General features: G+C 37.2%; 1 protein-coding gene across 26 annotated transcripts in view; it reads right to left on the bottom strand.

The window, feature by feature from the left end:
- Positions 1 to 12,500, bottom strand: part of LPP (LIM domain containing preferred translocation partner in lipoma) — a 640,361-nt gene that overhangs the window by 116,423 nt on the left and 511,438 nt on the right. For all 26 annotated transcript variants that reach the window (XM_023525869.1, XM_011381721.2, XM_011381711.2 and 23 more), the window contains one exon: positions 3,954 to 4,123. In XM_023525869.1, the coding sequence (XP_023381637.1) occupies positions 3,954 to 4,123 (170 nt within the window). The remainder of the gene's footprint in view (positions 1 to 3,953; positions 4,124 to 12,500) is intronic.

Here is a 12,500-nt window from a genome sequence, read left to right on the forward strand (position 1 = left end):
TAAATTGTATCAGATAATGCTGAGGGAAAAAGCAATGATAATAATGTTATTAATCAGATCAAGCCTTATATTAATAAACAATTTTATGATGTACGAATGACACACTTGTTCATTCCTTCTCTTTGAAGACAGGAGAAAAGTATCACCCTTTAATAAATGTGGCTACTAGTACTCAGAAATTAAACGACTTGACCAAGGTCATACCAGGAGAGCAAGGACTAGAAGCAATATATTCTATTTACAGCAATTTAAATCCCAAGGAAGTTTAGTGCCCTTAATTTTAAGCTGTTCATTTATACAAATCCATAAGAACAGTGAAAACTAAGTTAAGAGATCTATCACTAAGTAGAAAGGCATTTCATTGATTTTGCTAATAATTACATAAATTCAAATTAAAACAACTATTGCATAGTGCACTTATTAAATCGATTCAAACTAAATATAAATAAACTTCTTCAATAGTGGATGTTATAATTTAACATACAATCTCATTATCACAGGTGGTTCCGTAAATCTTTCTAAAGAAATCTAGCAAATGTTCTCCAAATTGCTGTAAAGTAAACTCAGTAATGTAAATCAAAGAATTTATGCTAAGAAAGTAATTAAAAATAAAATATAAAATTTTTACTTAGTTATTTATAGGCATGCTTTTACAATACCAAAAGATTGAAAAATACTCGATACCTTTCTTTTGACATATGGTTTTAAAATTTAGCATGTAAACATAATATAAAACTATACAGATAACAATCTAAAAATAATGATTATCAACAATGGGAAGTTATATACATATTTTTATAAAATAAATTTATAGGAGAAATGAAATGTATAAAATGATTGAAGAGAATTATAATGCTTCACAGAATTAAATTTGTTTAAATATGCTATGTATACACAAAGATTAATGATTAAGATAATATAGTAAAATATGAATAATCGTTGAAGCAACGATGAAGACATTATTGACATATTTTCCCTCAAAATTATATAATTTAAATATGATTTAAAATTGATCAATTTAGGCAAGAAGAAATTAAATTTGTATTAGACTGGTCTCTTTCCCAGACTCATAGCTTCAAACATGGGTGGTCTTTACACAGAAATAATTAACTAAACCACTATCTTCAGTATTCTGATTCCATCAATTAAAAACAAACAACAAACAAACAAACAAACAAAACACAAACTGACTGAGGCCCAGGGCCTAGCTTTTCTCTGTACAGGATGTCTTTCAGACATCAGTTTCCACCAATGGAACAAGGGGCAATTTGATTGAATGGCATTGTAGGTGCTTGTTCGAAGGGCTTTGGTTCCCAGCTCTAGGGTCCGTCCACATTTTATGCTCCCAGCTTTCCCAGTCCCCCCAGAAGAAAACTCTTTACATTTCTAGTGAGGCAACTTATTAGACTTATGAAAGTTCAGAAGAAATTAAAATGCTAAAACATCCATCTAAGAGCTAGAGGACTGTGCCGAATTCTGAAATCAGTATTGAACAAGGGTCCTTGAGTAAAGCTTAACTGAATTCTGATAAGAATTAAATTACATTTTAGAATCACCATAGATGGATCTCATTAAAGAGAAATCATGATTAAAGGTTCTCATGGGGGAGAGAAGTCCAAAAGGATGGTAAGAATTTCCATTATTTGAATTCACCCAGGTCTCCTAAGAATGTGACTGAATATCTCCCAGACAGTGTTTCTTAACATAAGCATAGTATAGTTCAGGCGACCATAGCAGAAGAAGCTGCAGTCTAAAGAATCACTGAGCTCCTATGCCTGGAATAAACCCACACATTGTAGAAACCCATAATTTAGCCAGATTAGACTTTCTCTGGTTTTATCACATACTCAGGAGAGCAAGCGGAACATTTAAAAATGGAAGAGTGGTATGTCTCATAGATATAAACAATTTCCTAAAGCCCAATGAATCTTACAGCACGTGTAAGGTCCTCGTATTCGAAAATGCTAAATAGGCCAGAAATCTTATCAAAATTTATCTTAGAAGAGCATTCATTCCTGGAGCAAGCCAAGTGTGCTTTACAAGAACTGCCTCATTTTACCTTCACAAACCTTTGGGGAAAATCCTGAAATAATCCCCATTACATAGATGAGAAAACTGAGGCTTAAAAATATCAAGCAACTCTCTTAAGGAAACAAAGCATTAAGTGATAGAACCAAATTCAAACTCATGATTTTCATACCGTGTTATATTGTTTCTCAGTATTTTTATATGATTCCTAGCTCATAAGGGATAAAAGAAAAAATGAAGAAGACTGCCACAGAATCATCATAAAACACAGCTGTCTGTGGCCACATAATATAAGGAGAAACAGCAACAGGTGCTTCTTTCTATAGGTTCTGCTAACATCTCTGTCACAGAGCTCACTGCAATAAAAATAATTTCATAGTGGTGGTCCTATGTGAATGCCATTATGAATGACACCCTGCACAATCTTTTACAAAGCCAGGATATTTTGTAGTGTTCTCTTTCCAACAAAAATTTCAAAAAGTGATGTATGAAATGTTCTTATTTACTACAGAGGTAAGCTTTTGTTTACTAAACTCTCCCTGATGTATAATTACTCCTTCCAGATCAACAGGACATTACCGTGTTTGCGGTTAGGTCTGGACAAACTAAAACCGTGTGTTGTCTGCAGAGAACATGGGACCAGGAGTGCCAACAACTGAATATAGTGCTGTCTCTGACAGTAATGACAGAAGATGAAAATCAGTTTCCCTTTCTCTCTGCGTCTCTGTATTCTCACTTCTAAAGAGAGGAGTTAGACAAATGATCTTAAGAGGTTTTTTTTCAGCTCTAACATTGTACGGCACTGTAATGATGCTATATGTGTTTAAGTTGCCTGTGGGGAGGAAAATGAAATAAAATTGAACCTAAGAAATGCAAAACAGAATTAAATCCTGCAAGATCTTAATCTTGAAGAACTTTCAGATCTGTGCTACAGACTCCAGGGTTGCAATGAGTTAGAGCTGTCGGGTTATGGGAAAATGTCAACAGGGACAGAAACTTCTGCAATAACATTGAAACTTGGGGATCTGCTATGTATAACTCCCAATATCTTGTACCCAAAGCTTCTTTTATGTTGAAATGCCTGGCACTGAGGGCCACACCATGGCTCTTCTGTGGGGTTGCAAAAAAAGCACTACTGTTTCCACTAGCAAGTGTTAAACAGATATATTAAAATCATGTGGAAGGACAGCGAAGAAATTTACTTCTGATTTAAAAAAAATTATGTTCATTCATTACATTGCTCTATCATAAGAGAGCTTAACGTGTAGATTTAAGTAGCTTGTCAAAAAGCTAAGATAATGTGACTATTAGGGTTTTTTTTTTTAGTAATCCAGTGATATTATTAAAATATAGTTGTTGTGTTCTTTAAAAAAAATTATTAGCTCAGTCAGCATTACTATTCATTTCTCCTTAAGGTGCTCTATAATAAAGGGTTTCTCTGTTTGTATCATTGAAAACTTGCTGGGTATGATAAGTAAGAAACATTCTGGGTAGAAAAGAAGTATCTTTTCAAAAGGCCCGAGAGTTTGAAAGAGGATTGACAAGTCCGGAGACCATGTAACATTTCTCTACAAACAACTTCAAATGCAGGGTGAGACCTAATAAGAGGTGTGACTCTGCAACATGGGAGGCCTTCTGATGCTTCAGGGGGCAACGTGCTAGCTCCTACACACATGCTTGAAAGCCACAGGGTGATTGATGATCTTACCAGCAGACCACTAATTGAATGGCAGCCCCATCCCAACATAGCTTTCTGACTTCTTGTGAACACATGGAAAAAATAAGGTATGCCAATTTATACATACACATTTTGAAGCCTGAGGTGAAGGAAAGATCTATCTGATGGCCACATTCTGTCTAACATTATTTGTACTTTGCCAAATCAGATATCTTTGTAAAGTGGTGAGGATCAAATCTGAACTTACAATGTAGCAGGGCTCACAGTAGGCCTTCTTCTCCACAGCATAGAAGGGCTGCCCTCGGAGCTTGTTGTTGCAGATGATGCAGGTGAAACAATCCACATGGAAGACCTGATCCATGGCAGTGCATCCTGTCCCTTCCCCAACTACATTTTCCCCACAGCGAGCACAGCGGCCTGAAAGAAAAAAGGGATTGAGTGTTAAGAGCACAGAAAGGAACACCTTCAGTCCTGCTATAGAAGCCAACGTGGGGAAGGAGGCAGATTTGTAATGTTAGTATCCGCGATAAGACCGCCACTATCGCCACCATCATCATAAGCAAGATCACCAGGAGAGCCACCACTATCCCTGTAGGGCCAGCATGATGGGGATTTTATGTGAGTCAGTTGAGGAGTTGACCATCACAGCCCAAGATCCCACAGGAAGTGACAGACTAGAACTCAAGTCTCCTGACGCTAAGGCCGGTGCTCCGCCTCTACGTTCACATGAAAGTCTAAGAGGGAGATGGCTCAGGATGGTAGGAGTGGAAGGCGTAGTCCAGGAAAGCCGTTCTCCTTGCAGAGTCTATGTGGGCAATCACACGGTGAGGAAACTGGGACCAAACTCAAACTTCGACCCCTTTCACAAAAGCTTGGGCAGATCAAAAGGTAGTCCCTTTTTATTTCCAGAGAGCTCTGACTGCTAGAAAGTTCCTTCCCATACTGACCAGGAATGTTTCCTTACTCTAACTGCTACCCAATAGTTCCAGTTCTGTGTTGTAGGGATTCATGAGACAAGTCTCATCTCTTACACGTGACATTCTTTAAAATGTTACAATTCAGTTAGTGTTGCCTCCAGGTCTGTTCTTAGTTTGAATATTGCTAAATCCTGCAACAGTTCCATGTACTGTCAGGTTTTGAGTCCCTCTGGCCCTCTGCTCTGCAAACTTTCAGTATGCTTAAAATAATTCACGGGGCATCTGGACCACATATAGATATAAGTTGTAGCTTTAAAAATTTCCTTGTTTTAAATAATAACAATAAAACATAATTTGAGGAAAAATATTTATGTCAGTGAGAGAGGCATTGTGCTTATTGCAATGTGTATCTATATCTGGCTCCGTCATGGGAATCTTGAGCAAGAGATCATATCCACGTTCAGTTTCCCTTCTTATTCTTTATTTCTACTAAGATAAAAAAAGTCTTAACAAGTAATTACAGGTCATTGGGAATGTGAGCAAGAATCTAGGCTTTTACAAATACGCTATAGCAAACCTAGTGCTTCATATGTGTCAGTCATTTTCTAGGCACTTTATATATATTAATTCATTTCATATTTACAACAACTTATGTGATAGGCTGTTAGTATCCTTCTTTTACAGATAGGGAAACTGAGTGACAAAAATGTTTAACTAACTTCAGATTCAAGCAGTCTAGTTTCAGCATCTATGGTCTTAACCTTGCTTCTGCCTAGTTCTGTGCATCAGGATCGAATGCAGATCTGACATTATGGAGAGATTTCTCACTGAAGACTGCTTTCAGCACTCCATCACACTGGATTGACAACCATTTCACACCTAAAAATAAGAGGGCTAAATGTTTCAACTTGAGAGAAAAGAGGCAAATGAATTTCTAATCCTCTTTGGTTGCGTTTGGCCCTGGAAAGGATTTCTTTATATTCCGTTTCAGGATTTGAATGTCTTTACAGTATAGTCCATCAGTTTTTGCCCCTAAGGAATAAGAAATATCAAGTGCTGGAAAAAGAGTTAAACTCTTGAAAACTGATAATTGATATATAATAATTGATATATTATAAAGTCTTGAAATCATATTCTTGACATTTAATAAAAATTTTTGTATAATATTTATAATAAACGTTGTGGCTTGATTTGCAGACTTCTATCCAAGAGTTAACTTGTAACCTGTTTTCACTATAAGATATAAAATCTTAGAAAGGTGCCTTTAACATTTTGGATGTTCACTGCCTTTAGTAACAACATTAGGTTATTTTATATGGCACTATTTTTGTGATTATTTAAAAAAAAAAGACTTAATGGGTTTACTAGAAAGTTCACTGTGCTATGTTTGAAAGCGGTGCTAAAATTCTGAGAGCTTCATGCCACTAACTACATTTCATTACAGAAAACATATCGGGGATTATAGGCAAAAGGGTCCTCAATTCATAAAGTCTAGTCTTTAGAGTCATCATCATACTTAGTATTCAAACTTTTCTTTTTTAATTGCCTGGGCAAAATCATCACATTTATCCCAACATATACAGATTCCCTTCCAATGTTTATATTAAAATCCTGTTCACTAAAATTTACATTTGTAATATTATTAATCTGAAATAATATTTATGGTATTATCCTTATTACTATTTTTTTCCACCTTCAATGAATCATACTTAAATCATTGATCTATTTTGGTTGAATTGAAGAAATAATGTGATGTGATAGTAATAATGAAAGTGTAGGTTTGGCAGCAAGCAGAAAAAACGTTAACGCGACATGAAAATACTCTGAGTGGAATGGCACCATTATTGAACACTAATTAAACAACACCATTCAACAAAGGTTTTGTGGTACATGTGCAATCTTTAAGAATGTGATAATTATTATGAGTAAACTAGATTCCTGTGAAAATTATAATTTTAAATTTTAACAAATTTTTAACACATTTAATAAAATTGTTAAATGTAGGTTAACAAAATTATGTTTAATTATTACTCTTTCCCTTTCCAGACACCAAACTGGACTCCTTGATGACCCATCGGGGACTACCAGTGATAAGTGGATCGTATTTTGGGAAAAATGTTGTTTTGGCCACTGTCACTGACCACTGGTCACGCCAGTCTTCAAGGCAGGTAGAGGTAGCAGTTATGATTCAGACCACGGCTGTCCAAAGTGTAATATCTGGAATCCAAGACCTGAGCTTACATGGCTGATGGAGAGCTTGAGAACTACCTATGAGCACCTGGGAGAGATGTCAATCACTGATAAGATGGAAAGATCAGAGCAGAGCCCTAAAGGTCAGGCTAAAAAGATAAGTGCTGGCATTCTCATTCTGTTCAACAGACTTTGCCAGATATCTACTCTTTGCCCAGTACTATATTCTGCTTCCTTGTGACATACAGAAATGGGTTAGACAATACCAGTACCTTTTACAGTCATTACGAGACTAAATACATTCTACGATCACATGACGAAGTGTCACATGAGAAAGTGTAATGGAAATGTGAAAGGGAAATAGCAACTGAGAAGGCTCAGAAAAGGTTTTGAGGAGAAAGAGGCAGTTAAGCCCAACCTTAAAGGATAGAATTTTGACAGGTGGGGACGGAAGGAAAAAACAAAACAAAACAAAAAACAATCCTAGTTTTTCCAAAGAGAGAATGAGTGACTAGGCTTGCTGGATTCCCAAACCCTGCAGTGATGTGGTGCTGCCACAACAGGTTTTGTCCTCTCAGCTATGAAAGCAGATGGACTGTATTCACAGGGAACAATCTTCTCCTTTATATGTTGGAGAACATTCTTCCAGAGTGGGTCAGGCTAATATGCTGGACCCAGACATGACCAGCTCTGCTGCCTCTCGTATTTTTCCTCTTCTTGGGAGAAATTGGGGACGCTACGCTCGAGGGCAGTCAGTCTGGCACCTTTAAAATCACAAGCACAGAAAAAGAGTGAAGAACAAAAATTAAAAATAGCCCTACACATCAGCAGGACACAAAAGGTGCCTGAATGTTCCCTTTTTACATTAACAAAAACTTATACAAACTGTGCTTTTTAGGGAGGCATTCAGAATGAAAAGAAAGTTACTCCGGCATAGTACATCCTTTCCCCTAGAGGGGCTTACACTACACATCACTGAAAGCATACCACAGTCTTAATGCCCTTCTTTTAGGCAAGTATCTCAGCACTTTAATTTAAATGAGGAAAACCAAGGAAATGGTACCATCAGACTCGAGGGCACCAGAGCATGAAGAAAACACAGTTGATTAGGGGCCAGTAGGAATCCCAGGGTCAACTTCAGATCCAGGGCTGGTAGGAGGAGCTTGTTGACAAGGCTTAGAGCAATGACTTAAAAAAAATCTAATGACAGAGGATCAGACAGCCTGGGGGGAAATTTGTCAGTGAGTTAAGACACCTGAACCAAAGAAAAATGTTTATATATTGTTGCTTTATGTCAACTGTGGTAACAGTCATGAATTCTTCTCACCACTTATCCCATCCTTTTCCTCCAACTATATAGCTACTTCTGCAATGTCTCTGAAACACTTCCTTCCCACCACATGCCTACTACCCTAAATTGGGCTTCATTATCTTTCATGGGCCATTGCTATGGCTTCCTGACTGTTCCGCAACCTCAGATTTACTTCCTATACAAACGGAAAGGCTTGATGGAAGTCTTAGTACTGGAGCTAGGTCTGGAAGTTTACACACTTTATGGACAAGTCAGTTTTAGGAATGGCATAAGTAAAAGGTGACATTACAGGCAAATCAACAGGTTGAGCAAGGCAGGTAGAGCAGTGGGATATGGGTTTTCATATTTAATGGGTTCAGTTTTCTCTTTTCATAATATGAATTTATTTCCTTCATAATGTGAAAATAAAATTTTATTTAAAATGGTATTCCTGTGATCAGTACACCATTAATACAATAGGCCATAGACTCTCTTTTGCAAACACTGCTGACTGTTTTTGAGGTGGGACCAAAAATGTCCATGGCTATTTTGAGTGGGTGCCATGGCGATCAGGGGTGACATACTCCCAAACTTGTACAGTATTCAACATCAAAAGTAAAATAGTAAATTTATGCAGACATAAAGCCAGGTCACACTTGTCTTCATGTCCTCTTTGCTCCTTGACTTATAATAGAAATTTTATGCACAAGCAAATTTAATATCCTATCTTTAAATATTATAAAGAATTGAAACTCTATATGTCACTTGTACAATATATCAGATTTCTTATTAAACGCCTTCTAAAATATATTCTGAACAAAGTCCTGTCCCCAAAATTTGAATCAATAGAGTCATATCAGGGCATGAAACAATGGTAAAGTATGTCTAGAAACAAAGCTCCAATTTACCCTACATTTGGCCACTGGAGTTACTGCCCTAAAGCACAGCCTCCATTAAGCTGATTCAGAAATTATCTTCCACTAAATGTACCAAAATATAATAGAACAAGTTTGCATTCTTTATGACAGGTCCATATAACACTCACTCAAGGTTCTAGACTGATGGAATTTTTAATCACCAAAGCTTTCATTTTATGGAACCTTGCAGGATTAATGCATGTAATAACAGACAACCTGTTTTTTTAAACTGCTTAAGTCTAGTACAGGGATTCTCAATCTTGCTGGTATGCTAGAATCATCTGGGAAACTTAAAACAAGTAAAGATTTTGTACCAGAGATTTTGATTCCATTGATTCTGATTTCATTGGTCTGAGGTGGGATAGAATTTTTAAAAGCTCTTCAGGTGATTCTAATGTTCAGTCAAGTTGAGCCACTTTTTCAAGGGTGCCTATTTCTGTACTACTTGTCAGGAAAACAGCTGACAAGCATCACCCAAACAGGTTTCATCTGCATGCAAAATAGTTCAAGGCAGACTGGTAACAATGAGTTGGCTGGAAAAAAATTTTTCTGTGGCCTCATAATACATGTTGCTTTTCACCAACAAGAGGAATCTCCCTTATGTCTTAGTTTGAAGAGTTTTCAATGGCTTTTCACTCATTTATAACTATATGAACAGAATCTCATAAGCTACTTTGCCAGTATTGAGCCAGAAAAAGCAGTTCACTTATATTAATTATAAACACTCCTATGGAACAGGCTTCTTTTGTGTCACAAATTAATTTTTCATATGGCACTGCTATATGGCCTTAGACCATACAGAATCCACAGAGAATGTCAACTAGTAGCCCTTTAAGGTATGGTATCATATATTACATCATATGTCAAATTTAGTTATTATTATTTTCTTGGACTCTGCCTTGTAATGTAGCAATATTCAGTCTCTTATGGTTAGTGCTACTGAACTCTGTGAATACTTGAATCCTTATCAGATCTTAAAAGCTGAACTGTAGGCACATCCAGTTCTGTCACTGTGCTTGTATGTATAACTGTATCATACTACTTCACTGTCATTGCTTAGGTGGTCCTTGTAGAAACACGGATACAGTGGGCACATGGCTGGCAGGGAGAAGGAGGGGGCAGATAGCTGTTCCCTTCTCTCCTTCTCTTCCCTATACAGCACACACATACACATACTCTCTCTCATGCACACACAAGCAGACAGACAACAGGAAAAGGAGCAACGACCATTACAGTACTAGGTCCAGCAGTAGACATACGAAAAATGGCAAATGAGAAACAATTTATTGTCTCTCATTTCACTGACAAAAGAGCCACATAAGAAACATTTTAAATACAAAGTAAGCTACGGTAAGCACAAAACAAAACCCCAGATTGTCAGAGAGAACGGTTCAGGAATGGGTGGATAAAGGCCTGAGCAACAAACCTGACGTGATAGAGTGCAGAGCTGAGTAACCTATTTATAAAAGGAAATCATTTGAAGTCTAACCATCAGGTGATTCATTTATAGATATATATTTGCTTAGGTTGGACCTTTGGGTAAGGAGGTGAATTGGAGGGGGAGCCCCACATAGGTTGCTAAAGCAAGCATCTTTCACTAATTTAAATATATTGCTTTGGAAAAAGTATTACAAAAATATAAAAGGAAACTACTGTTTTTTCCTCTGTGCCAGGCACTGCCCTAAGCACTCCACATGCATTCTTTCATTTAGCCTCATCAACTCTTATCGATACTTATCTGATGGATAAGAAACGTGAGTTTAAGTCACTTGGCCAAGGTCTCAAAGGTAGAATGAGGTGAGGCTGAGATTAGAACCAGGTCACACTTCTAAAGCTCATCTTCTTAATCGGCATGTGTTTTCCTATGAATACATTTTATTATTCAGTCATAACATTGATGTTTTCAGCATTGTTTAGGAGTAGGGCCTACTCCTGCTCCCAGGGAAAGAAAAAGAGCCCATACAGCATCGCTTCCCCAATGCCCCAAGTTTCAGGAGCACCAGTCAATGTCAGGATCTGCTTATGGGTGGAGAAAGCAGTTATAGGCGAGGGACCTTCACAGGAGATCTTGAAGTGCTGAACCTCAAACTCTGGCTTCCCACCAGGAAAGATTTTAAAATATACTGATGCCCATGATCTACTTGCAGGGATTCTGGTTTATTTGGTCCAAGCTGGGCCCTGAAATAGGAATGTTGATGTGTAATGGATTTGATAACCATTGCTCTAAAAGGAATTGTGTATTTATTTGTTCCACAAAGGATAGTTTTTCCTGGAATATTCTTAGAAAGCGATGATGGCAGGGACCAAAAACCCTAGCCCTACGAGCTGCATATGAGCAAACTGTACTTTGTTGGGACCATGTACCCTGGTCCCAACCTTCACTAAACTAATTAACATACTCTAATAGTACATGCTCTATAGTCAGAATTGTGGGTGTTAATAGCGATGGGAGCCTGGACAAGTTTCCAAAATTTCTGAGCCTGAGGTTCTCTGTTTCCAAAACAAGCATCAAGGAGACTCCCTCAAGGCACAGGTGTTCTTAGCTGAGTCAGCTATCCAGCCATTCTATCAACCCGTCAGCAAGCACACTGAGTTTCTATTCTGTGCCAAGTACTGTGCACAGCCCTAACCTTTTCTCGGCTTCTGTAAAAAGCAGATGACAATGACTGCCTAGACTACTTGCCATAAAGTTCAATGAAGGTAACATATACAAAATGCCTAGTATGTGTCCTTCTTCTTTCTCCTGCCAACTTCAGGAGGTGTAGGACAACTTCAAAGTGAAGAGCTCATTTTGATTAGGACCTGCACCCTCCTCTAAAGATGATAGCAATGTGAGATAACAGAGACAGCTGCATCTGTAAGACAGTTGTATAAGATTTACATTTATCAACATGCTAATTTAGTAATAGAATTTAGTGCTAGAAATTTAATCCCAAACCTGAAAAAAAAAAAAAATCCGTGGACCCTAGAGAGATGATAATATTTATCCAGCACATATCATTTGGCAAGCATTGTTTTAAGTATTTGAATGTATTATCTCATGTACCAACAACCCCACAAAGTAGGTCCTATCATTATCTCTATTATAGTTGAAGAAATGGCAGCCTAGAGAGATTAAGTAACTTGCCAAAGGCCATGAAGCTAAAAATTGAAGTTGGAATTGGGGCCCAGACAGTCTGGCTTTAGAGCCTTGTCCTCTAAGCTGGTTTATTACTTTAGAACTCTAAAATTCCTAAAAACATCCGGTCTGGCAGGACGCTTGTGTAAACCTTGTAACATCCTTGACAGGAATACCAGTATCTATTTTGGCTAAAGCAAGATTTCTCTTCAAATTAATTTTTACGCATGGACATTTTCATATTCTCACTTTTAAATTTTAATTTATTTTTCTGTATTTAAAATTCATTTTATGATCAATATGCTAACAGAAAAAAAAGTCAGCATTTTATAGTAGAGTTATAACTGCTACTGTAATGATT

The sequence above is a fragment of the Pteropus vampyrus genome, unplaced genomic scaffold, assembly GCF_000151845.1.
Source record: "Pteropus vampyrus isolate Shadow unplaced genomic scaffold, Pvam_2.0 Scaffold14, whole genome shotgun sequence".
NCBI lineage: Eukaryota > Metazoa > Chordata > Mammalia > Chiroptera > Pteropodidae > Pteropus > Pteropus vampyrus.